General features: G+C 59.9%; 1 protein-coding gene and 1 long non-coding RNA gene across 2 annotated transcripts; both read left to right on the top strand.

Annotated features, from left to right (window-relative positions):
• The first annotated feature begins 625 nt into the window (after positions 1-625).
• On the top strand, positions 626-15,098 carry UTP25 (UTP25 small subunit processome component). The gene is made up of 12 exons (XM_037496351.2): positions 626-752; positions 1,226-1,265; positions 1,874-2,111; positions 2,707-2,874; positions 4,217-4,305; positions 4,919-5,338; positions 6,476-6,692; positions 7,772-7,974; positions 8,863-9,045; positions 9,139-9,251; positions 9,798-10,043; positions 13,805-15,098. Exons 1-12 carry the CDS (start codon positions 652-654, stop codon positions 14,043-14,045), a joined length of 2,259 nt encoding a protein of 752 aa, XP_037352248.1. The 5' UTR covers positions 626-651; the 3' UTR covers positions 14,046-15,098.
• Positions 15,099-18,868: 3,770 nt separating this feature from the next.
• On the top strand, positions 18,869-25,738 carry LOC119233359 (uncharacterized). The gene is made up of 3 exons (XR_005122384.2): positions 18,869-19,319; positions 24,649-25,117; positions 25,616-25,738. It is a non-coding gene; the product is annotated as an uncharacterized LOC119233359 (long non-coding RNA).
• The last annotated feature ends 517 nt before the right edge of the window (positions 25,739-26,255 follow it).

Here is a 26,255-nt window from a genome sequence, read left to right as displayed (position 1 = left end):
CTTGTGCTGCCCTAGCACCTGGCCTCTATCACAGTTACCTGCACACTCATTGGGCCCTGACAACACCACCATTTTGAAGTGGCCACCTGCATCTTCTTCCTAGCCTTAGCTGCTAGCACACACCTGGTTTTCTGTACATATTTTTTTACTTTGGTTGCACTGACCAGCGACACCAGGCATGGTGGGCTCGGCCCCAGGTTTCTGGACGCTGTGCTGGTGAGGAGGGTCCTGCGGCCCCTGCAGAAGGAGGCCCGTAGGTGGAAGGAGCCCCCTCCAGTGCAAAGAGAGTATCGTGAGAGGACTCCCGTAGGAGGAGCGCCCGGTGGGAGGAGGGCTTTCGTGGGAGGAGGGCTTGGTAAGAGGAGGACCCCGTGGGAGGAGGACTCCCGTGGGAGGAGGGACCCTCCATGGAAGGCCCTCCACCTTCACTTGGGGCACCCTCCGCGAGCCGCCCGCGCAGAGAGCCCCAGCGCCACCAGGGGGCAGGCCGGTGCTACGCCCGCCGCGCAAGCGCACTGCTTTACGACACGGCCCCCTTCCGCCGTAAAGCATCGCCTCGCGCCGTAAAGCTCCACCTCCCGCCGCGCTCCGCCGCCCCCGTCGCACAGCGCAGCCGCCGCGTGGGGCCGCCGGGCCAGGAGTCCTCCGGCCATGGGCAAACGCGCCGGCCGCGGCCAGCTGCTCCGCGCGCTGACTAAGAAGCAGAAGCGGCATCTGCGCGACTTCGGCGAGGAGCATCCCTTCCACGACAGGTGCGACATGCGCCGCCCGGCGGCCCTCGGGTCCGGGTCGGTCTGGCCCACTGGTGACGGTAGGGAGGACCCCGAGGCGCCCCCGCCGCCCGACGGCCGCGCGCTGCGGGCCCGGGACCTCCGCGTGGCCGGGTCTCAGGCCCGCCCGGCCCCGAAGACCGCTCCCGAGGAGCCGGGCGGTGCCCTATGGGCGGGACCCCTGGGGGGGGTGGGTGGGGGAGTTCGCGTGGGTGGTCCCCGGTGAGGCGGGTCCCCGAGTCCTCCATAGGGGGTCCCCGGTGGGCGCCCAGGTGGCCTGTGCCTCCCTGCCGTGCCCGCATGGGAAGCGTGGAAGCAGCCGGCCCGCATCTGGCGCCTGTCCTTGGGCCCTTGGCTGTGCGTGTCCGTGGGCGCGGGTCTCTGCCCGAGCCGCGGGGTCAGGTGCACCCTGGGGCTGCCACAAGCGGAGTTTGATGGCGGCTGTTTCTTCTCAGGGTGTCCGGGAAGGAAGCTAAACCCCAGATTTGCCAGCTGGTAAGGCTCCATCTCTCTTTGCACTCTGGGTTCCTGCCATGCAGCTTGACTGCGTCTCTGCTCTCTTCATTTGAAGCGAAAGGTGTTAGTGACGTTGCTTGGGTTTGGTAGCGGATGTCTCCCTGGAAGCCTGGGTTTGAGACTGGTGATGGTGAGCCTATTGGGGCTCCCTAAGAGGCTTACTGTTTATGGGGAACCCACCCAGAGGGTCTTGTTTGCTCACTATTGAGGCTGCCCAGGAGCTGCTCCCAGTCAACCAAGGCCCTGCGGTCACTGAAGACTCAGCCTGTGTCCCTGGGCCTGGGCACCCCCTGGGGGTCCAGGCCTCTCATCCAGCATGTTCCCGGTGACCCTCAGCCCTGTGTCCAGCTTCTCCCAGGCGGGGCAGTAGCATTCACAGCAGACAAGGGTTTCTGGGGTCACGATGAGACTGACTCGCCTAAATCAGTATGTCTCGGGGCGGCTTGAATAACTGGGATTGCACAGGTGCTGAGAAGCTGTTGTTGTTCACTGGAGACGGTCTGGCATGCTGGCCTGTGGGCCGGGGCCGGTCTGGGGTGGTGGCAAGAGCAGCAGAGCGCGTTTCCCGAGATCCCGTTTCCTCTCAGTCAGAGATTTCGGATGCTTCAAGTTCTGAGAGCGAGGAAGAGAGTGAACCAGAGCAAGTGTCTGGGTATCAGAAACTGCTCGCCACATTGAAGAATGTTTCCAAGGACGAGGAGGAGGATGAGGAGGAGAACGAGGACGACTCTGGTGGAGATGATGCAGAGGTGGACAACACAGAGGGTGGCAGTGAGATCAGCGTGGAGACGGACATGGCCCCCGAGTCCACGGAATCGCAGCCCAGTGAGTGTCTTCCCTTTGGGTTTGCCTCTTTGCCTGCCACAGGCAGGTGGCCCCTGGGACCGCGCTGTCATCTGTGAGCTGCGATAGCTGTGGCTCCACGGTACTTGACTGGCCCACTGGATGTGGCAATATTTTGCATGCCCGTGAGAACAGGCCCCAGCTCAGCAGACAGTCTCGCGTCCAGGGCTCTGCGCCTCCAGGCTCGGAGGAGACCAACGGTTCTGTTTGTGTGACGGTCTCGGTGTGTTGAAGAGATGGCGACTCATCCCTGGAGAATCCAAGTTTAACGGGAGATGGGCGTAAAGCTGACAAAGTTTCTCAAGCGGTAGCGGGCATGGGCGCAGGAGCTGGCTGGCCTGCTCATGGGCAAGCCTGCTCCACGGCTTGGTCACTCGGCCCCAGGCCACGTCTTCCTCTGGGCGAGCGGGTCTGCTGGTCAGACTGGGTGTCAGGATTCATGTCTTACCTTGAGTTTGCCCGAAAGTAAACAGGCACAGCAGTGTTGACGTCAGCTGAGGAACTGGTTGTGTCAACAGGAGTGTGGTCATGTTGTTGAATGGATACCTGCTCACACCTAAAATTTCTTGAATTGTAGATGTGGCCTTATTCTCTGACCCTGAGGGGAAAATTGGGACTGGCCCTTCTGGAACCTCGCAAGACTCCCCTGAGGAGTTTACAGATGCAAAGCACGAGTCTCTCTTCAGCCTGGAAACCAACTTTCTCAAGCAGAGTGGAGGCCGCTGTGGTCCTCAGGTATCTGCAGGTGGGTGCAGCACTGGACCCTGGGGTGGAGTTGTGCAGTGCTTGTCTTAGGAGCCACTGTGGAAATGGGGGGTGCGGTTAGCAGCTGGATCTTGAGCTGGGGAGCTGATTCTTAAGGCCCGTGTTTTCAGTGGCTGGGCTGTTGGGAGAAAGGGTGGGGGGCATTAGCCCCCAGCCACATTATTTCTATATTTGGGGCCTTGGGAAGAGCTAGTTTTTCTCCCCGAGCCAGGAAGAATGAGAAATAGGAGAAGAAAAATATTTTGTGCTTTTTTCTCTACCCACATCTTGTTCTTCTCTATGGAGCAGGAGTTTTCCAGATTTGTGAGACCCAGGAGGGCCTACTCTGATTGGTCCAAAGAGCCCTGCAGTGGCCAGGCAGCTGTCCTCACAGACTTCCCAGCCTCCCCCAGCCGCTTGGCCTCCCCTGTCCATCTGACCGCAGTCACGGGGCCTCAGACTACCCTGGCTGTGAGGTCTAGTCTGAGCTGGCCTGCGAGGGCCGCGTCTCGGTCCCCCGTCCTGACTGCTGTCCTCGGTCTGGTTGGGGCAGCCTCACCGCTCAGCGGGCTGTGGTGAGGAGGGGGGAGAAGCAGCAGTTAGAAGTGGGCATGAGACCCATCTCGAATTGGCAAAACTTAAAGTCCTGGAGGAACCTTCTAGAGCTTGCCTGTCCTAAAATTTTTTGTGCTGTCTTGCCATTGGGGAGATGTGAGCACCAGGAATCCTTGAGTCCTGTTACCAACTCTTACCCCATGTCTCTGGGGCAGGTGCATGCGTCCAGCCTGCAGTGGGGCCTGGCTTCCCACGGACAGCCAGTGGGCTGCAGAGCTCTGAGCCCGAGCACTGAGCCTTTCCATGCCTGCACACAGGCTGAGGCGGGGGACCCTGCCTTGGGAGACCCTGATTCCTGTCGGCCTGTGTAGTGAGTTGTGACAAGAGTGGTGATTACTTGGGGGCCCAGGATAAGGGGGAGGCTTTGAGCTGACACTATTTGAATAAACAAAAATGCAGTGAAAGACACGGAATTTTTGACAGAAGGAAGGAAAGCCACAGAGACAAGCAGATTCCAGGACTTTGTAGTTCGCAAATTACTTTGGAGTTGGGGGTGTCCCATAGCCTCTTGAATCTCAGACTCAGTGGTTTCTTCAGAGGTTCGAGCTGGAAAGCAAGGTATCAGAGAATGGCTCTGGGGTGTCTGGAGATGGCGCTACACACTGGTCAGCTGTGGCCTGGGGCGCATGTGGGTGCTGACGGGAGGGATAAGCTGGCAGCCTTCAGGGGGCTGTCCGGCAGCCCTGCCTTTGTAGTCGGTGTCCTGACAGCCACTACTTCTGTGTTAGATCCGTTTCTGCAGCACATGAGCCGAGAGCTGAGAGAGAAAGAAGTCCAGGCTGTTGCCACGAACCCCAGAACCACGCAGCAGCTGAAAGTGAGTGTCACGGGGCTGCCCAATCACGGGTGGAGAGGTGCTTGGGAAAGCAGGGCCTGGGGTATGCTGTTTGCCAGGGGAGGAGCTGCTGGGGCCCAGGCCCGCATAGGCGGGGGGCTTGGCTGGTGGGTGCACTCCTTGGGGCTTTGAGGCCGAGGGTTTGGGATTTAGACTGACAGCCATGAGGGGCTATCACAGGACCCCAGGAATGTCAGTCACTGCCCTTGCCTGTGGAGGAGCTGGGCCGTCTGCTTGCCATCAGGCTCTTGCCTCTGACGGCCCAGGAGCTGTGTTAGAAATGTGAGGGTATCCCTGGGCCTCAGAGGAAGGAAACAGTTGGCTCCTCTGCCTCTCACCCCACTGCACCGCTAGTGAGGGGTATCAGTGGAGCCCCTGTGCCCACTGCCCAGCCTGCCATGGTGGGTCACCGCACAGTCTGCAGGGCACCCTGGCCTCCCGGGGAGGAAGTTCTCTACTGTTCTGGCCTGTGTACCCCCCGCCGCCAGGTGGGGTGCAGCGGTGGTAGAAGATGGGGCCCTGGCGGGATCCGACAGCCATTCGTGGGGCAGCGGCACCCTTGACTCACTTGTCTCTCGACCCACCTCTCTCCTAGTGGCCTGTCCTCGGCCAGCTCATCTTCTCGTCCAAGTTTCAGACGTTGGAAACATTCAAACCCCCAAGGGACGTCGACATTGCGTCCCTTCACCTCCAGAAGCCCCTGGATTCAACGTGGCCCAAAACGAACAGCTGCTTCCTCTCCAGCTGCCCTGGGGCCAGCAGCCCCTTCACCCCCCTGCAGAAGGAGCTCTTCCTGCTCATGAACTCATACCGGGACCTGCTCTTCCCGGAGAGGACTGCGACGCGCAACGGGGAGGAGGTGCGCCACGCCTACTGCCTGCATGCGCTCAACCATGTGCTCAAGGCCAACGCCCAGGTGCTGGGCAACAATGGCTGGCTCCGCAGCCAGAAGCTGCACAAGCTCGGGCTGGGTGACGACGGCGACCTCAGGGATCAGGGCCTTACCAGGCCCAAGGTACGTGGCTGCAGAGGGAGGCGCCTGGGATGGCGGGCAGCAGGCAATAGGCCAAGCGTGGGTGGCACCTGCCAAGCATTCTCCAGAAGGTCCGTTACGTCTGCCAATCTGTGCTTCTCTGCCCAGTGGCTCTCAGGCCCCGCATCCACTCTGTGGTTTGTGCCGTGGACGGGACACAGGTCCCTAGAGGCCCTGCTGGAGGAGGGCAGGGAGAGGAGCTGAGGGGTGAGTTGAGTGCATTCCTCTATAGAGCCTGGAGAACAGAAACCTCCCCCCCCCCCCCCCTGAACGGTCACTGATGACTAAAGCAGAGGTTACAGACACTTGGGTCTTTGCTCGCAGATGTCCTTGGGTGGCCTGGGACGAGCTCTCAGGTCAGCCCCCAACCCCACCCGCTCCTTGTGTGTCCACAGTGCAGTGGCTCCCTCTAGACTGTCCTGGCCTCACAGAGACCCCTCAGGCCCAGCCTTGGCGCTGACTCCTCCTGACGGCTGTCACATCCACACCACACAGCCTTCTCTGCATGCCGGCTGGGAACAGGCCGGGCCGCCTGCTCCCGGGAAACGCTGCAGTCAGAGGCCCAGGTTGTCTGTTTCGCTCGGAGTCACAGGACAGAACAGGAGCCAACGACCCCGAGCATGTTGGGGATTTGCTGGGCTGAGAGACGGGGCGGGTGATGTGGGGATTTAGAGATTCATCCTTTGTTGCACACCTCCTGGTTTTGTTCTCAACTTTTAATTTTAAGTGTTTTGGGAAATGCTTGGTAGGTTGAGTCCTGCATGTGCCTCTTGCATCTACATTTGCGGTCCTTGTTGGGAAATGCTATGTTGTTCCTGAAATACGTACTGAAGAACTTGCTGAGGAGGCGACACCAGGCCTCCCCTCCCTCCCCCATGCTGGCTGCACTGGCCTGTGGGATGCGCCTCACAGAACTTGGCGCCTCCGTTGGGTAGAGGCCTTGACTTTTCTGGGCAGTGTCTTCAGTTCCACTGGAGCTCCCCGAGCCCCCGCTCAGAGCCCAGGGCATGAGCAGCTGTGCTGGGCTCGGGTTGCAGCCGGCCTGGGTGGGGCTGCAGACGGGGTGCCCCCGAGGCCCCTGACGAGGGCAATCTGGGCGCCCATGGCTGTGCCCCACAGGTGCTTATTGTGGTGCCCTTCCGGGAAGCGGCCCTACGGGTGGTGCACCTCTTCATCCAGCTGCTGGAGGGCGACAGCAAGAAGATCATTGTGAGCAACAAGAAGCGCTTTCAGAGCGAGTACGGCTCGGACCCCGAGGAGAGGCCCCCCAACCTGAAGAGGCCGGAGGACTATGAGGCTGTGTTTGTGGGCAACATTGACGACCACTTCCGCATCGGTGAGGCAGGGCAGCCAGTGCCAGGGTAAGGGGTGCCTGGAGTGGCCTCCTCGCAGCCCAGCTATGGGCATCTCTGGGACTAGGAGCAGGACACCAGAGTTCGCGGTGGGTGTGGGGAGCCATGTGGTGGTGGCTGGCCATGGTCCCCTGGCTGTTGACATTGCGTGTGTCTCCCCTGTCCACGCGCTGGGTGACTTGTGTGTTGATAGTGTACAGGTCTGAGGAGACATGCAGTCCCCTGTGTGCATACAGTAGGCCCCATCCTTGGAGCACCTGCTGTGTGCTGGCACAGAAGCAGGGGTGCAGGAGGCTGGCCCTGGGCATGGGGAAGCAGGGTGCAGGACACTGGCCCTGGGGTGGCATGGCTGGGGTGCACAGTGGGCTCCTGGGGCATTTGCAGCACGTCTCTGCCCCATGGGGACTGGGAGGCTAGGAAGGCCCCTGTTGGTGTGCCTTCTGGGGTGAGTGGCCACCCGGTAGGGTTAGCTGGTTACAACGAGGGTGGTGAGTGGAGGATGGTGGGACAGGAAACGGCATGAGTGGGTGCGGGGTGCAGGCTGGCCCAGCCTCAACTCTCACCTAGAGGCCGAGCACTGGGGCTGCAGCAGTGGGGCTGGCAGCAGCAGGGCCTCCCTCTCCTGCTCTGTGGCGCCTGAGGGTGGGGATCTGGCCTGTGAAGCTGAGCACAGCTGGGGGGGTCTCCTTCCTGCACCTGTGGTGGCACCTTCAGGTGTGCCCAGGCTTGTGGAAGAGCACCTTGGACCCAGTATGACCACCAAGGGCCCGAGAGCAAGTGGGGATGTGGGCGAGGGATGCATCACCAGAGCGAGCAGTCTCTGGAGGAGTCTGAAGGAAAGGAGAATGTGGGAGCTGTAGGAATAGTGGGTGCTGGGGGCTGGTGGTGATATTAATGGTGAAAGCCGTAAAGTCCGTTGTGCTGGGAGGCAGGCGGCTGACCCAGAGTGCTGGGGAGGTGGGGGACGTGGGGGGTGGGCAGGGTGGGAGCGGGCGGCGGACCGGTGTGCTGGGGAGGTAGGGGACGACGGGGGCGGCAGCTGACCAGCGTGCTGGCTGTGCAGGTGTGGCCGTGCTGCAGAGGAGCCTCCGGCTCTACGCCCCCTTCTACTCCTCGGACATCCTCATCGCCTCCCCCCTGGGCTTGCGGACGATCATTGGTGCAGAGGGGGAGAAGCAGCGGGACTTCGACTTCCTGTCCTCCATTGAGCTGCTGGTCATTGACCAAGTGGACATTTACCTAATGCAGAACTGGGAGCACCTGCTGGTAAGGCCGGAGCGCCTGGGTCCAGTGAGGCTGGGGTCGTGTCCGCTCACAGGTTGTCATGGCCAGAAGGATCCCACGTGGTCTGGAAACGTCCCACTCCCAGCCTGAGAAATGTGCCTGCACCCGGCGTGTGGTGTCTGGGTATCCGGGACGCGCCTTCTGATCAGGGTGCCCAGGACCCTGAAGGGAGGGCGTGGCCCTCTCGGGCCTTCGCCTGCTGGGCTGCAGTGTGCCAGGCGGGTGGGAGTCCTCATGGGAGCCAGGCTGCTGGCATCTGCCCTTGGCTGTGGCCTTGGGCCAGGGGAAGTGCTCTGTGGCAGGTTCTCATGGGGCCCTGTACAGGGAAACGGAGCTGCTCCCTCGCACTGGCGCTGCAGCTTCTCTTGCTGTGTGAGCTGCTCTCGTGTGGAGCGCACTGGGGGAGTCTGGGGCTGGAGTGTGCACGGGTGTTTCTGAGGCCCGTGCACACCCCGCCCACACCACCAGAGCCAGCGGGGTCGGGACAAGGGAAGGGGAGCCCTGTCTGCAGTAAGGGCTGTATGCCCAGCACTCCCTGCCCTTCAGGCCACTCCAGGGATGTGATGAGCACGGGAAGGGGCCAGCAACAGGTATAGCGTCCAAGGCTGGCCAGGAGCTGGCCTGTCCTCCTCTCTCCCTCCTCGCCGGGGTAAGGGCCTCCAGCACCCAGGGGGCCGTCTTCTGGAGGCCCCTTCCAGAGAATGCTTCTGCCCCATGACCTGTCCTCTGGGAGGCCCAGCGGTGGCTGCTTTGGGCTTCTCACTGGGGTGGGGAGGGTGAGGCCACAGCACCTCCATCTGCCCATGCTAGGGAGGCCGCGGGGGGGGTGTGGTGCCCCCAGTGTTCATGCCAGTGTTTCTTCTGCCCAAGCACTTGATGAGCCACATGAACCGGCTGCCCTCAGACCCCCATGGGGTGGACTTCTCCCGTGTGCGTATGTGGAGCCTCAATGGCTGGGCAAGGCACTATCGCCAGACGCTGCTGTTCGGGGCGCTGCAGGACCCCCAGATCAACGCCGTGTTCAACAAGCACTGCGTCAACATGGAGGGCCAGGTGCTGGCCCTCTCCGCCACGGTGGGCAGGCGGGTGGGCAGGTGGGGGCGAGGCCGACGCTCATGTGTGCTCACCCCGTCTCGTCTGTCCCAGGTGGCTATACGGAGCACCCCGATGACCGGCTCCATCAGCCACGTCCTGCTGCAGCTGCCGCACGTCTTCCAGCGCCTGGAGGCTGAGAATCTGGCTTCTGTGATTGATGCCAGGTGACCTCTCTCTTGTCTGTTAGGACTGGGGGCCACGCATCAGGGCAGGCCTAGGGGTGTGGGAGGCACTGATGGAGTGGAGTGCCGCCGGGGCAGCTGTCTTGCCGTGACTGAAGGAGCCGGGAGCCCTGTCCCAGGCGGCCTGCCCAGTTCTCACAGCTGGTCAAGGCTGGCTGGTCCTGGAGCTGGGCCCTCCCCAGGCTTTGGCTTTTCTAGTGCGCTACTTGCGTCTCTGTGGGCAGCGCACTTGCAGCCCTGTTGGCATGAGATTCCACTCTCATCCCCACAGCTTCCACACCATGTCAAGGCCAGTGGCAGGCAGTGTTTGGGGGCAGCTGGTGGCTGGTGCCCGGCGAGCGCTGTGATCTAGCAGGGTGCTGCCCTCCGGGGCTGCTCTAGGAGCAGCTGCTCTCCGGGGCTGCTCTAGGAGCCGTGTGGACATTGGCTCTGAAGAGCTTGTCCAGCTGCCCTGGAGCCCACCGCGTCTGCTGGTAGAGTCGTGTCAGCCCAGGCTGAGCTGACACTGATGCCCCTGCCCACCTGCAGGTTCTCTTTCTTCGTGGACAAGGTGCTGCCACAGTACCGTGACGCCGTCATGTCCCATACGCTCGTCTATGTCCCCTCCTATTTTGACTTTGTGCGGCTCCGAAACTACTTCAAGAGGGAGGACCTGAGCTTCACCCACATTTGCGAATATACCCGGAAGCCAGCTGTGTCCAGGGCCCGGCACTTCTTTCTGCGCGGCGAGAGGCAGTTCCTGCTGCTCACCGAGCGCTTCCACTTCTACAAGAGGTACTTGCGGGTGCTGCGCCAGGGCCGTGTTCCTGGGGACTGGCTGGCCGATGGCATAACAACACTGGTCATTTGGGGAGTCGCAGGAACAAAATGGGGCTGCCGTGCTCGCTTTGAAGGGTCCACATGGAGTGCACCTTACAGCTGTGCTTGTGCCCCCGGGAAAGCCGCTGCAGAGCTCAGCCGCCCTCAGGGAACAGGTCGGGGCGTGCAGAGGGGCTGAGCACGTGGTCAGTGCTGGCATCCAGGGTACCCCAAGAAGCCCACTGTGTACCAGCGGGACGGGGTTGGCCCTGGTGCCGGCCACTGCCCTGGGGGCACTGGAGACACCACTGAGGGTCTGGTTGTCGGCCAGCTCCCCAGGGGCCTGACGGGACTGCCAGGTTGGCCTTTTCTGGCCTTCACAGTGGTGACATCAGGGCCCAGTGCAGTACCCAGAGCGCAGTGTAGTGCAAGTTCTGCCAAGTCTGTCCTGCTCCCAAGGGCAGGCCAGTGACCCCAGCCCTCACCTGGAGACAGGTGGGCGTCGCGTCCCGTCGCCTCTTCCTGGTTCTGGGGATTCTACATCCGACTTTCATAGCTTTCAACCACGCAGACCAGTGGGGGCGTGTCGTCTCAGAACCCAAACTCCTGAGCCGGATCTGCTTTGGGCTGCGCAGTGTGGGGGGGCTGACCCAGCATCCATGTCCCCATGACCATGTGGGAGACCCGGGGACAGATCACAGCAGGGCCGGGGCAGGCTCACCTGTGGGTGCCGGTGCTGGTGTGATGGGGAGCTGGGGGTCGACTGCAACCCCCATCCCTGCTTTGTCCAGGGGTTGGTGGGCACCTGTGGGCATGGCCTGGCTCGGTGTCCGCTGCACAGCTCGGCACCAGGCCCGGGGCTGGCATGGCTCTGGGGTGCCCGGTCAGGCTTCTCCTTGACTTTGCGAAGGGCATGTTGACCCCTGTATCTGCCTGAGTGGCGATATGCTACCCCCAAGTGTGGGGGTCCTCATGTACCACCTGCTGGGGTCCTGCAGCTTCACCCAACTCTGACCCCCTTGGTTGGAGAGGCGACTGACCCCAGAGGTCCTCCATGGCTGCCCCCCACCTGGCCTATGTTGGCTCCTGCCTTGCTCCCTATGACCGTCCTTAGGTTCCAGGTACTTTCTGGAATGATGGGCTCAGGGAACAGTCAGTGCGGGGCTGACTGCTGGTTTGTCACTACCGAACATAATCCAGGGCAGCCTAGGGGAACATGGGGCATGGGCCTTGGCGGGTGCCATTCTTCTCCCTGCTTTGGGGAGTCTCTGAACCCCACCCTTCCCATTCCACAGAGGCTGCAGTACACGGGCAGGATTGATACGCCCGCTGCTGCCTATGGTGGTTTCCGACTCTAGCCTCCACACCCCTCCCTGAGGCGCTGGGCGGGGTGGGTCACCGGCTGCTCCTGCCACTGAGCAGACCTCCCGGCAACAGACGCCGAGTGGCCCTCATGACTTAGGGGACTCTGGGTCACAGCGCTGGTGACAGGAGCAACAGAGACACGTGTGTGAGAAGTTTGTCTTCAGACACCTGAGGGACCAAGGCTCTGAGCTGGCTGCCTCCCAACGGCCGCGTGAGCTCGGGGCTCACCTGGGAGCCATCAGGGACATCTCCCTGGAAGGGTTTTCTTTGGGGTGACGAGGCCAGCAGAATCTCAGAGTCGGGTACGTCGGTTGTGCTGGGCTCCTGAGGAGGGGCTGGTTGGCACCTCCTAGACCTGATTGGTGGGGCTCACCGGGGCTCAGCCAGAGCCCTGCAGCCAGGAAGGCAGCCATGGTGTTTCCGGCCGCCCGCCCACTGCTCCCGCTGCTCTCGCCCCTCCCAGTTTGAGTCTGTGTGGGGCACCCCCCACCACACGGTGGAGGGGCAGAGGCCGGGCCTCCAGAAAGGCCCCACACAGCCCATAACTGACACCCCTGGCACAGTACCAGATGTGCAAAAAATACAAGAATTGGGATCACATTGTACATGCTCAGTTTTTTTTTTTTATTTAAATGTGTTCGTTAAAAAAAAAACAAAAGTAGGTAACAATTTGGTGTTTTTCATGGACGCATTTTTAAGTCGTTACGTACATGTGGCTCCAGCCAACTTCCACTTGCAAGTTCCATTTCTAAAGGCATTTGTGCATGGCCACCGTCCCCACACTTCCACCCCCGGCCCTCCCTCCCCCTGAGTTTCCCACCTGCTGGCTCACTGCAGTCTTCTAGCCACTGTCCCTTGGCATGGCCAGGCCTGGAGCAGGACACTTGGCATCACTGCAGTGATGCCCCAGGTCGCCCCCGAATGGCTGCTGGCTCCCCCTACCCATCCAGGCCCTGCTTAGACCCTCACTGCCTGCGCCCAACCCTGGCCTCAGTCTGGGCAGCTCCCGGGACTGCTTTGCTGTGCAGGGACATCTGTGCCCTCCAGACCTGGTCTGCTGGTCACAGCTGGGCTGCCCACTGGGCTGCTGCCAGTGCTGCTGAGGCTGTAGCACCCGCAGTGCCAGCGGCGCTGAGGGCCATCAAGCAGAGTGGACCTGCTTCTCTTCTTGTTGGCAGTGAGGTTTCCCATTGTGCCAGGTCTGGGTCTGATTGTTCTTGCCACTGCCGAGCCCCCGGCTCCAGGCCCCACTGCACCCCAGAGCCGGGGTAGTGTCTGCATCTGGGTGGCCAGCTCAGGGCCAGCTCAGCTGAGTGTCTGCGGGGGGACCGAGCACTGCGCCAGGAAGGACGGGAGATTCAGTGGGCATCGTGGGCCGGCTCGGAGCAGGCATGTTCGCTGGGTCACCATGGCCCCTTGGCCATGGGGTCCCCCCTACCCCCGCCCTGGAGGTGCCCGTTTGAGTGATGGCTGTGCCACTCCCTGCTCCCCGTGCCTCCTCTGGGGTGTGTCGTTAGTGTTGTGTTTTCGGGTCTGTCACTGGCTAGTTCTCTCCCAGGGACACCCTCTCCTGCTGCTGCCTCTGCTTTCATGAGCAGCTTCCCTGGTCAGTGTGTCTTGTGGCCACCTCAGGTGTGGGGCATCGCCACAGCCAGGATTTTGTGGTTTCTGTGCTCAGTTATGACATTGGTGTTCCTATTTCTCTACTGTGGCCACGCCTGTGACCTACCAGGGGGTCTGCCCTCCCCAGCAGTGTGGGTGCTGGAATCTGCCCCACCCATTCTCGGGGGCCTCTTCTTCCTGGGCTCTGGTTCCTGTCCCAGCCCTGAGCTGCTGCCGGTGCTGCTTTGGGGTGTAAGTCTTGTGGGGAGGTGATGCCCCGCCCTTTGCTCTGACCTCCCCCAGCCATTGGCCTTTGCCGGGGTGGGAGTGGCCCTGCCCCTCGGTGGCTTGGGCTGAGGGCGGCGGCGCTTGCTGCTGGGTACCTGCATGCACATCCCTCCCGGCCCTGGTCAGAGCTGGCCTCAGGGAGGAGCTTCTTCAGCCCCCATGTCCCTCACCTGGTGCCGCCTCCCGACTCCCGGAAGGGGCTGGCTGGGATAGCTGTTGCAGCTTATCATCCAAGGCCAACTCCGGCTCTGCGCTCGGAGCCAAGCGGAAGGAGCGGGTGTTTTGGTGCCCAGCAGGGTGGACGTTGATCCAAGCTCGTTAGCACGTCCTCTTGTGGAGGGCGACCCAGGAGTGTGAGACGGTGAGCCCAGCCCCCGAGCACTGGCACTCAGGACGTAGCCACGCCCTCAGCCTCTCATGCCGGGGGTGCCCTGTGCTGGGGGTGCCCCCCTCTCACCCACACTCCTCCCCTCCCCCGGCAGGTACACCATCAAGGGGGTCCGGAACCTGATCTTCTACGAGCTGCCAACATACGCCCACTTCTACAGCGAGCTGTGCGACATGCTGCGGGCTGGCGGCGGGGTGGAGGCAGCCTGGACCTGCACCGCACTCTACTCGAGGTATGACGCCCAGCGGCTGGCCGCTGTGGTGGGCATGGAGCGGGCCGCACAGATGTTACAGTCCAAGAAGAACGTGCACCTCTTCGTCACTGGGGAGAGATGAGCCCACCGCAGGCCAAGAGTGGCGCTCAGCAAGATCGTGCTGTGGATCCAAGCCCTGGGACCTGTCTGGGCACTGGCGAAGCTACTCCTTGCAGGCTGCGTGGCCCTGAAAAGCTGCGTGAGTGCTAGGACTTGGCAGCTGGTGTCTCGGGGTCAGCAGGGCTCCGTGGAGCACCTGGAAGGAAACGCCTGGGTGTGTGAGCTGACAGTCAGGCCTCGCGACAGTGAGATGGCGCTTGCTCAGTCTTGGAGGCGAGGATTTGACCTGGGGAGGGGTGGGGCAGCTCTGATCCCACTAGTGCTGCTCCAGCAAACAACTGGGCAAGGCCGCCATGGGTGGAGCAGAGAGTTGGACATCGAGATTGGGGCTGTCTCTGGGTAGTGGTTTCTGCTTTTCAGCTGCACCTGTGTGCGTGCAGACATGCTGTGGAGGGAGGCATCAGGACATTCTCGTCCTCCTAAAGTTCGTCCCATGGAGAAGCAGGGCTGGGGCCCGCAGTTGGGTCTCCAGTTGGCTCCTTGTCCATGGCGGGGGGTGGGGGCGGACAGCTGGGTCTGACCCTGCAGGTCACAGGCCAGAGCCTCTTGGCTGCGCGGGGCCTGCTCCCAGCACGCTGTCTACTCACTGTGGGCCTCTTGGCAGCCCTGTGGCCCTGACTGTGACCTCGCCTCACTTAACTGCACTCGGCAAACTCCCGTGATGCTGTCTTCGAGTGAGACAGAATCCCTGCCCATGAGAACCTGCCCCGGGGGAGGTACCTCTCACAGCTGAAGCAGCCGCCCTGGGTCACATGGGTCTACAGAACTACTGTTTCTCCCCAGCATCTTCCCTGAAACCTCCAAGATGCTAGTTTTAATTCAACCTGGAAGGGTCATTCACTGATTTTTTTTTTTTTTGGGGGGGGGGCCCTTGCCGGCGGCCAGGGAACGAACCAATGCTGCAGAGGCTGCGGGCAGCCTCGCAGCCCAGCGCTCAACCGCTGCACCAGCAGGGGAGGCCCCATTCACTGATTGTTTTTAAACACACAGCAGGAAATGTTTTAATTAAAAATAGTTATATTCAGGCCTCCCCTGGTGGCGCAGCGGTTGAGTGCTGGGCTGCGAAGCTGCCTGCAGCCTCTGCGGTGCCAGTTCGATCCCCGGCCGCCTGCGAGGGTCCCACATGGCGCGCAGACCTCTCCTGCCGCCCGCTGCTCCCCTCAGCAGTGTACTTCGGTCCTTCTGCCTGCTCTGCTCCCCGCTCTGGCTCTGGTGAATTCTCTCACCCTCCCGCGCTTCTGACTGTACCCAATGCTTGTATAAATAAAAAATAAATCTTTAAAAAAAAATAGTTAAATTCACATTGTATGTCTTTAATTTCTGTTGTTTCAAGAAGTAACCCTGACGTTGAGTTGCCTTCCCCACCTACCGCTGGGTTCGTTGTCACATAGTCACTTTTAATCGTAGCAGGTAGAAATGAAATGTACTTTTAAAGTTGTACTGTTAAAAATCTTTTATTTTGAAACATCCTCAGAAAAATTACAAGAAAGAACGCAAGCGCTTGAGAGGATGTTGCTGCCTGCATGGCCTATCATGCCCAAGCTCTGCCCCCGACGCCCTGGCCCAGCTCAGCCTCAGATCACACCGCCCTGGGCTGGACTGGCAATCCATAGTGGCCTCAGGGGCCTGGCATCCTGGCCCTGGCTCCTGAGGACAGTGGGCCAGTATCTGGGCCAGCGCATCCTGTGATGGGTCGGGTGGTGGATGACACAGGTGGGGCCGTGTGCTCTTTGTGGGACGCCAAGGCTGCATGGCAGCGCCCAAGGTCAGCTGACACTGCCCAGCAGAGCACCAGCCCTGCCCCCAGCCCCCCACCTTCCATCCGTAGGCTCAGCCACCTTCCTTAGCTGCCTCAGTGGTCTCTGGTGTAGCCGGCATCTGGCAGTGAGGGAATTGCTTGTTGAGTGACAAGAGTTTGCCCCTGCCAATGTGCCCGGGGGATCCAGCTCACCCCAGGGATCCAGCTTAGTCCCAGGGATCCAGCTTAGCCAGGGTGTTTGGAGACTTGGCTGCCTACCTCGATCGAGGGCCTGGCTGGGAGAAGCCTGAAAGGATTGGCTCTCAGAGTGGGGGGGAGGGGCCGGTGCAAGTGAGTCTGGTCCCCGCGCACACACGCGGATAGTGCAGTGACTAGGGGCACGTGTGCATGCAAGCACCTGACAGCCCCATCCCAGGAGGGACTGCCAAGCTGCAGGCCCCAGGGCAACAAGCCCCACTGTCTGGCACCATCCCGGCCCAGCCCACCAGGCCCTGGAACCTGCACTTGCCATTGGCTGCTCCTCCTCTTCGCAGCTTCCCCCCAGGAGGCAGGCAGATGTCCTAAGGCCTAGGAGGATGGACATGGGCCTCTGATTCCCGTAGCCCAGGTGTGCTGTGACCAGCCCACCGGGCTGCCAGTGGGTCCCAACCACACCCAAGGGTGCAGAGCGCAGGGATGCTCAAGTGGGGGGTCCGCCCTTTGACTTGGGGCTTGCAGGGACAAGGAGTCTCCTGGCTCTGCTGAGTCACTCTCCGGAGTGAGCTTATTCCACGAACCCAGGTTTCCTGAAGCGCCCAGAGCTCCTGTGGCAACTGTGGGGTGCCCTAGGCCCCACGTGCGCACAGAGCCACACAGGGTGTGCTCCTCTCTCCAGCAGACTTTCCCCTTTGAAACGTGCTGGTGCTGGTCCTGGCCCACTTCCTGGTCAAGTGCGCTCAGGTCAGCTGAGGTGATGGTGCCACTGAGAAGCCCTTGTCCCGGGCGGGGGGAGGGTGCTCTCAGCAGGACTCCCTTAGGGAGTTCACACTGTCCTCAGTGGAGAATAGGACATCATGACCTGGCTTTCTTGCACAAAGCGAGCCATGTTCAAAGCGCCCTTTGTCCACGGGTTCCCCCAAATGGGCCTCACGCTCGGACCCACTCAGCGTTGGTCTGCATGTCCTCAACACCCTTGGCCCCAGCCGTACACCCCATCCTTATCCTCTTCTAGGAAAGTAAGATCCCACTGGTGTCCGGGGAACCCTGTCCCAGCTTGCTCTCGAGTCTGGGCTGAGCCTGGATGACTCGTCATCCCCACAAGTGAATTCTTTGTATTCAGCGTTCACGTGATGAGAATCCCACCAAGGTAAAGTCATGATGACTTGGTCCAGAAGAGGATGCAGGTTATTTTCTCACCAGATTTCTAACGCGGTTTCAAGAAACGTTCAGCCTTTGCACAGCACAGACCCAGTCGATCCCCTCTCAGTGGCCCCGCCAGGCCACACATGCAGCAAGGACCCCCAGGACCGCCTGTCATTCATTTCTCAGCTACCAGGTGGGGGAGGGGAGGGCCGGTGAGGAGGGCAAGGGCAGGCTTTAGAAGCCCCTGTGCTCTTAGCAGGCTGCGATGGGGTGACAGCCCACTAACCAGGCAACATGCCCCTTGGGAGACCTTACAAAGGGCCTCGGGACCTCCCTGCTTCCTCAACTGCTGTCTGCAGAAGGCAGGTCCCTTCCTCCTCCCAAGGCCGCAGGAAAGAGGGAGCCTGAAGCCTGAGGCCGCCACCCTTCTCAGTGGTTTCCTAGCCCTGCTCTGACAACCAGCCGATGGCAAAATTGCTCCTAATCACTTCATAAAAGAGACCATCTTTCCCTGTGAGGGCACTGGCATCTCCCACTGGGTGATCTGTTGTTCTGAGCTGTTTGGTGCCCCACCCCTGGGGCCAGTGCCCGGGCTGCTGCTCAGCAGACCCACAGATGACTCGCTCTAAGAACCCCGGGCTGAGAGGTGCAAGTCCAGCCTGTAGGTCTAGAATTCTGTGCCACTGAGACCGACACAAGCCACGCGAACCAGCCCCCAAGCTGCTGGCAACCGAGGATGGGGGAGGCCACCCTCTGTGGATCCCACTGTGCTGGACGGGGGCCTCCAGCTGACTGGACAGAGGCACAGACCCCCACCCCGGGCAGCTCCTGTCTTGGGGCCGCTGGGTGGCAACACCGCCCACATTCCCAGGCCTAACTCTCCTGCCCGGTGACCGCAGACCACGTGGCAACCCTCTTGGCCGCATACTCCTCGTCTGTTGCAGGAAATCTTAGTATCCACCTCAGGAGGGCACGGAGAAGAGCCTGCTGCATGTCTGGCCACGAAGAAGCCCACTAACCAGGTGAGGAGGAGGGGGTGGAAAACAGGAGGGTCCAGCAGCCTGGCCTGAAGCCCCAGGTGGTGGGGCAGGCCTGGGCCTTCGCAGCCTGGGCCTGCACAGCCTGGGCCAGGGCCATGGTGGGCAGTGGAAGGAGGCTGGAGCAAGCGGCTCCCCCGGCCACATGCACAGGGGCCAGGTGAATGTGGAAAAATCCTGAGTCCTGGGTCCTGGGGCTGGTGTTGCCCAGGGCTTCTTGACTCATGCCCCGGAGCCCAGTTCTTGCAGAATCCCAGAACATTGAGGCTCTGGGCTCTCTAGGCTGGAGGCTGCTTCTTCGCGGACTCCTCCCATTTCCTGAGTCCCAGAAACAAGCCAATGCGCCTGGCTCCCTGCGTTCTGACCTCCCTCTGTCCCAAGTTTCTGCCTGGTTTGGCTACAGTGGGAAATTCCACTGCGCCTGCCAAGTCCAAGAGCAGGTATCTCCATTACATGGAGTCCACAGAGCTCGATCTGTGCCACCCCAGGCTGGTCCCAGCTCCTGTCTCGTGGGTGGCCATGGGCCTGTTCCTGGTGCTCCGGGAGGCTAGGGGGAAGGGGGCAGCCCTGGCGCTGCGACCGCGAGCTGGGAGTGGAGTTGGCCTCTGCTCAGCAGCTCCATAGCGTTCAACTCCGCCCACCCTCACCTTGGCTCTGAGGCTCAGCATTCCACCCGCCTGTTGGAATCAAGTCCTCGCCGAACCCTCTCTGACTGCAGTAGAACCAGAAACTGCAGTAGTTTGGGCTGCCCAGGGTTCTTTTTCGCTCATTCTGGCTTCCTCTCCCCTCTTCTCACCCCTCACTCCCGCGATCTCCTGCCCACCCCCTCCATACTCTTTCTCGAATCTGTGGGCCGAGCTGGCACCCAGTGACCGGGCCAGGTCACAGCACCCGACACGAGGCACCTCTATCTTCACAGAACATCAGCCTGAATTCTCGGTGACCCCTACATCCAGGCGCAGCACCACAGGGCTGACCTTGCAGAGCCACCAGGGTTGCAGAGGAGAGGGGGAGGCGTCCGGCGTCCCAGGACGGAGGCCGCAGGCATGTGATGGGCTGGTTGGTTCCTCCAGGCACAACTTCTGACCCCCTTGAGGAGGTGAGTGCGCTGACATGTGGGCGCCGGGTGGGGTGTTCCGAACAGGATGGGCGGTGCCCAGGGAGGCTTCCTGGAGAGGCAGGGCCCGCAGCTGAGGGCCACTTGCTGACCTGCCGAGACGATACCGGGACCCACAGTGTTGTGGCCCACGGAGCTCTGCCCGGGGTCTGCTCACTGCTAGCTGCGGTGCTGCACCCCCGCCCCATGTTCTCCGCTGCTCCCAAGGCCTAGAGGCCAGCATGGCATTGCGGGGACAACCGGGGCCAGCTCCCAGTGGCCCTCTGTTCTTGGCTGCTGGCCATCCGGGGATTGCCAGGTACGGGCCAGACTGTTGGTAAAGGTGACATTTCTGCCTGGCTTTGGCGAGTGGTTCTTAGCATATCATCCAGCAGCCTGAATCTGGGGGAGGAGGAGGCTCCTTAGGGGCAGAACCCAGGCTCTCTGCTGCTTTGTTCTATATCTGAGCTGAGGTCATTTTCAGAGGCCAGCTGGCCTAGGGACACTGCAGGTTTAAGCCCTGCTCAGAGTCACTCTCACAGCCACAGAGCAGGCCCGTCATCGGGGAGGGGCCCTCCGCAGCCACAGGAGAACAGGAGGGGCCAGTCTTTGGGAGTGCTCCGGTTGCCTGTATCAGTACTGGAAGAGGGTACCTGGGGAAAACAGCCTGCTGTCCACTGACCATCTCCTGATGTCGGGGTCAGCCCCGCTGTCCACTGACCACCTCAGGCACTCGGACGTGGCCTTGCAGCCCTGTGGCTCTCAGGCCGTTTCTGGGCCTCAGTGTTCTCCCCGCACCATGGTCTTTTCTGCCCCCAAACCTACTGCTGTTGGGCCATGGCATCAGCCTGGCTGCCTTCAGGGCATGCTGGTGCTTCTGGCAGGTTCTGGGTGATGAGGGGCCTTGAGGGAAAATCAGTAAGAGAAAGGGGGAGTTTGCTCAGCGGCCATGCAGCACAGCTGTCTGCATTTGGGGGCTGGGACACCAGCCCCAGCCTAAGCACCCTCTCAGTGCCTTTCCGCCTTAGGTCTGCGGCCCTGGGGTGCTCACCCCACGTGCCTGCCCACGTGACCACTCATCCTCATGGCATGATAACAACATGAACAAGGGCAGTCTGGCCTGTGCGGCCTCACGGTCAGGCCTGTGCATCCTCGTGGTCAGGCCTGCGCAGTCTCACAGTCAGGCCTGCGTGGCCTCGCGGTCAGGCCTGTACAGCCTCGTGACATCTTTTGCTTGATTCGTGGCTCACCCAGAAAGAATGTGTGCATTCCCTTAGATCAGCATGCAGCGGGGTCTTTTCTCGTGCAGATGTGCCAAAGGTTCCTGAGACAGGAGCTAAAGGAAGGGGATCTTGAGGCAGCCCCACACAGGCCGTGTGCTGTGGTATTTCCTGTGGCTGCCCACGTGGCCCAGCAGGTGTAGGTCAGAGAGTGAGTCTGATGAGGCCGCCTCAAGGCATTGGTAGGTAGCTCTTGACCTTGGACCTGCCTGCTGACTGCAGACTCACTTTGTAGGACAGGGTCCCATTTCCTGGCTGGTGGGGAGTTGGGGCCCCATGTCTTGGCTGGTGGGGGCCCCATGTCCTGGCTGGGGGGACCAGGCACCAATGTACCCTCAGGTCACCATGTCCTTGGCCCAGGGCCCTTCCTTCCTCAGGCCGCGGGGCTTTGTCTGTGCCGGGGCTGCAGGGACCCCGCCGCTATAGCCCGAGAAGCCGCTCAGCTCTTGGGGTCTTCTGCAGGTGGGGCCCAGCACCGTCTCTGGCTCAGTGCCAGCGGACCTGGGATCTGGTTATAACAGCAGCCTCTTCTGGCACCTCCTCCGTTAGTGCTTGGCTGGTCTCAGGGCCACTTTGCAAGTTTTGTCCCCCATGTGCACAGGCACAACCAAGCAAGTGACCGAACCCGAGGGGCGGGTTTCAGGGTGTCTGACAACCTGGACGGCGAGGCCTGCGGATCCAGACACAGAGCTGAGAGCTGAAGTGGGAGACATTTGTGACGTCAGACCTGGTCAGGTGCGCTCCCCCCAACACCCCACTGCCCCTGCCGCCTGTCCTGGCCACAGAGCTGGTCCCACCCCTGTCCTGGCTGCACAGCTGGGACTCCCTGGTCAACAATGGCACAGACCTCCGGTCCCCGCGTCGGGCTCACGAGGCCCATGTGTACCCCTGTACACCTGTCTCAAGTCACTGTCCTTAGCCTGCTGGAGACCCAAGGGAGAGGGAGGGGCTTTGTACCCATGCGCCGTCAATACACTCTCAGTGGGGGCAGGGGAAGCTGGGGCACCCAGAGGACGCCAGGCCCCTTCCAGCCTGGGTAGGGGGGTTCCGTGGAGAAGCGGCCAGGTGGGGGTGTGGGGGCGGGAGCCCAGCCAGGCTAAAAGGAGAGCAGTGCCCCACACCAGCCGTGTCGCTGGGACTCGAGGCGTGTTTTAAAGCTCCACGCTGGGACCGCTTCTGGGTGGTGTTACCCCAGCCGTGAGAGCCCAGGACCACAGGTCTTTGCCCAATGAGCGTCTCCTTCACGAAGCCATCAGATGCCGCGGGCAGCTTCGAGAAGGGAGTTGCACTGTCTGGGCCAAGCTCGGACTAGAGGCTCAGCCGCACTGGAGCGGGTGTCTGGGAGCAGAAGTGGGCCCTGGTGCTAAGGCCGAAGGTGGAGGAGGCAGGGGTGGGGGGAGGAGGGAGGGTCGGACAGGAGGAAGGCGTCAAGCATGTGGGCTGGGGCAGGGGCGATTCATTCAGCTGCTTTTTAGAAGGAAACTCCCTGGTGTTTCTGGAACCAGAGAACCACATTATTTGGCTGTGACCACTCCTGATGGAGCTGCGGGAAGGGGTCCTCCCCGGGGTGGGTCTTGGGCTCCCATGGGTCAAGGCCTACCGGTGCCCTCACAGGATGGGGGCAAAGTGGACCAGTAGGCCATCAGCGGGCATCAGGGTCCAATCAGCCTTGTTGCACAGAATGCTCCGGGACCTTAGCAGCCCCTGCGGCCACCAAGGGCCTGGGAGTGCCCCCAGGCTCCCTATGGTTTTCTGACATTCTATGGGCATCATTTCTTATGCTGCTGAGTCAATGGTGGTCATCAGTCAGCCTCCTCACTGCCACCCCCATTGCTTTGCCAGTGGCCTTGGTATTCTGGAGCTGTGCTCCAGGCAGTGGCAGGACAATCGCAGAGCTGATTGTCCCCCGGCCCTCAGCGTGTGGCTGGCCAGCCTCTTTCTGGGCCAGTGGCCAGAGGGACCATCACAGCATCGTGTCTAGCTTCTCCTCAGCTGGTGATTCTGTAAAGGAAAGGGAAGTTAAGGTAGGAAGTTCTTATTTACCGTCAAGTCATTTTACATAGAACAGCGTTCGCAGTTGGCTAGAAGGGACCTGAAAATGTTCACGAGCCAAACAGCATCTCCCTGCTTCTGTCTCCTCAAAAGCCGCCACGTGCGTTTTCAAAGGCTTATTCATGGACTAATTTCCTTCGTCTGCAAATAAATGTGAGTGTTCATGAAAGCCATTAGAATCATGCCCTGCAGTTTTGAAATAATATTCAATTAGTTTTTAATGAAAGGAAATTTATACAAAAAGGATTAAGTATTCTTCAGCGAGTGCTGTGACTTATACTTCCAACACAGACTAACACTTTGAATAGGCACTTTTCATGCAAGTGAACTATTCTTGGTTAATGTTTAACATCCTAATAAATGATAACTACATTTTGTTTGGGGGAGATGAAAGCAGGTAGCAATGAAATGCCTGGCTATTAGAAGTTTGATTATCTGGATAAATTTGGGGTGAATTAAATCCCAGGTATAACGACACTTTCTCAAATTCCATCCTGGTCTTCCAGGTCTTCTTAGCGCCTGAAGGTAGTGCCAGAAGGCAGTCAGTGGGACCTTCTCACACATCCTCCCGGCTGCTGGTGTGACGACAGTGCTCCCTCTAGCCTTCTGTCTAAGCTTGATTATAAACATCCTCCGAGTCGCAGCATCTTGACCTTTCTGTCTCCTCCCCTTCCTGGTTTCTATAAGGACAGCACAGATGGGCTGGGGACTCAGGCAACAGGATAGAGGCCGAGGGGGTCCTTGGTCTCCTGCTGGGAGTGTGGGCCCCCTCCACCCTCAGGCTCACCGACGGAGACCAGCTCAGATTCGCTAGATCAGTATTTTGACTCAGTGCCATGAAACTGACACACAAGCACCCAGTCAGTGTGGTAACCCGTGGGAGGCGTTGTAGCCATGTCAGTAGTTCACCTGGTAAGATTACTTGTCAACACGCTCCCCCTCGTGATCCTGTCAGCCTTGGCTTTGCCCTTGCTGGCCCCTGGGTGTCGACGCTCCTCTGGGGTGTGTGTGAGTGCTGTGTGTGGTGTGTGCATACGATGTGTGGTGTGTGTGTGATGTGTGTGTGCGCATGTGTGCATGCATCAATCACAAATGCATGCAGCCATGTGTGCGTGCGTGTGTACACGCACATGTGTATACATGTGTGCATGCATGCAACTGCATGTGTGATGTGTTATGTGTGTGCATGTGTAATGTGTTTTGTGTGTGCGTGCACATATGTTCTCCATCCTGGAGTGGTGTCTGGCCAGAGCTGGCTGGGTCACAGGCAGGAGTGCTCAGCACCTCTCGCGAGGCTGCTCTCTCCACTCCTGGTGCAGTCTCTGTGCATCTGTGACATTTTGTCCCCACGTCATGGTTTCCCTCAGCGCCTCCCTGTTCTTGGGGCCTCTGTTCCACACCCCACCCCAGGCTGCCTTTATTTACTGCCCGTGAGTGTTTGGAGCTCCCTGAGTTTCCCTTTGAGCCATTTATGCCCTGTCCACCTTGGTCCTTTGTGCATATCCAGAGGCCCTTGCTTCTCAATTCAGATGTTTTTTAGAAAAATAAGGGCAACTTGAACAATACCAGCAGTCGGGGTGACTAACATGGGGGCTTGTTTTGGGGTGTTAACCCATAGCCTCCCCTCTCCCTGAGCAGGTGTCTATGGTGCTGGTCTTCATCTGGGTCCAAGCTTTGCCTCTGGAGTGAAACTGGGCAAATACTGAGCAAGGAAGGGACAGTTTCAACCAGCATAGTTTGGTTGGCAAGGGGCATCCATGGAGAGAACCATAGTGCTTGGCGCCTGGAAAATCTCTGTTTTTCACCATGGAGGCTGGGACAATAAGCCACGAGGGAGAGAACAGGGTAGACATAGAAAGAATCTTCCTCATTGTATCAATTATTTGTATCATTTTTTTCATTTGAAACTTGAAATATTTGTGCATATTGTTTTAGGACAGAAATTGAGTTACCTTGGGGGGTTACTAACAAGTGTTTTCTCTCCTTATTAAATTTTACAGTGTCATGTAAATTTTACAGTGTCGTGAGCATGTTCATGAAATGGAATTTTACCTTAAACCTTGAAGCATAACTTCACCTCCAGTTCTCACAACTTGCTCCCACACTTCAGCACATCATTTGGACCTCCTCCACCCAGTGTTGTGCCTCTTCTTCCTGCATTTGCAGACCACATCCCACAAGTCCTGCCATACATGGCTCCCCCCGGAGTGAAAACTTAAGCGGCCGCAGTAGGATTTCTTCACAGAATCAGGCCCGCTCACTTCTAGTCACATAAACCATGGAGATTTGAATGACTAACTGTGGCGCCCAGTTTTACATGGAGCTAAAATGATCAGTTGATGATTGATTTTCTGAAGTGTGGAATTGGTTGCCTTCTCCCGACGAATTTCTTGAGCCTTCTAAAAGCTCCGACCTGCTCTCCGTGTGCTAAACATTCACGATAGGGGACATGTTTCTGCCACACGAAAGGTAGGTAACTGGTTTCAGCCTCGAGGGAAGGTTGTTAGATGAATGTCACTTGCCGTTATTGCTGAGACAGGCAGCCGTGAAAAGGGTATGAGTGCCAGCAACCCTCCTCCCTAGAACGAAACAGTGCACTCTCTATGGTCAGACGGGGTTGGGTGGCTCTGTCTGACCTCACGTGGCCCAGCCGGCTCAGAGTCCTGTTGGGCTGTGGTTCTTATAGCCTGTGGTTCTTTCCACTCCCATGCCAATGTGCATGGCCACACTGTGTTGTGGCCAGGACCCCACAGCGGTGGCTTCACTGAGCCATAGGAAACCACAGTGGAGATGGTCCAGGCACACAGGGTGTGGGTGGTGTGTTGGCCCCAGTGTGCTGCATGGGCTGGCGGCCCCTGGCTCTCGGCATTCCTTTAGTTGCTATGCAGGAAGGGGCACTAACCTTTCCCTTGGTGAGTGAAGATCACAGACAGCTCCAAGTCTAGCTTTTCCCTTGGCTGTTGCCAGGATCCCCTGCAAGGTCTCGAGAACAATGGCTGGAGGAGATGGAAAAGGAAAAAGACTATTCTGTTCTTTCCTCCCACTTCAATCTGCAGTGACCCCTCACAGCACAGCGGGTGCACTTGTACTGGCCAGGTAAGCAGGGAGTGCATGCAGCCCTTTCTTCACTTTACCGCCCACCAGGGCCCTCGGGGTGCGTCCCATCGGCTCCAGCTGTGAACCTGGCTGACCCTGCGTGCCCACGGCCCAGAGGCACCAGCCTGGCAGCTGAGCTTGGCTGTCCTGGTGGCCCTGGGCCGCCCTGCTTTAAGGAGCCCGGGCAAAGCCTGTGTCAAGTACCCCATCATGTCACTCAAGTTCTCGTTGTGCACCCCCTTCTGGGAACTGTTCTCCTCTCCCAGGGTACCTGTGGTCCCCTGGGGCTGCTGTGTCCTTCCGTGACCCTGGCGTGAGGCTGCCTGGCCTAGCCTGGCTGGTTTCAGTACTGACCTCCTTAGGGCTTGGTGTAGGGCCCTGCCTTAGGTCAAGCCAGTGCCGCCCCACCTTTTCAGGGGTGTATGGCTTTGGGGTCCAGAAGGTTGGCAGAACCTGAGCAGCATCAAGCTGGGAAATTCATATGGGCCATGCCTCTCAATTTAGGGGTACA

Source organism: Talpa occidentalis, unplaced genomic scaffold (assembly GCF_014898055.3).
Source record: "Talpa occidentalis isolate TD23 unplaced genomic scaffold, MPIMG_talOcc4v2.1 talOcc4.8, whole genome shotgun sequence".
In the NCBI taxonomy this organism is placed as follows: Eukaryota; Metazoa; Chordata; class Mammalia; order Eulipotyphla; family Talpidae; genus Talpa; species Talpa occidentalis.
The sequence above is the reverse complement of the archived record's forward strand: the minus strand, read 5'-3'. Positions and strand labels throughout refer to the sequence as shown.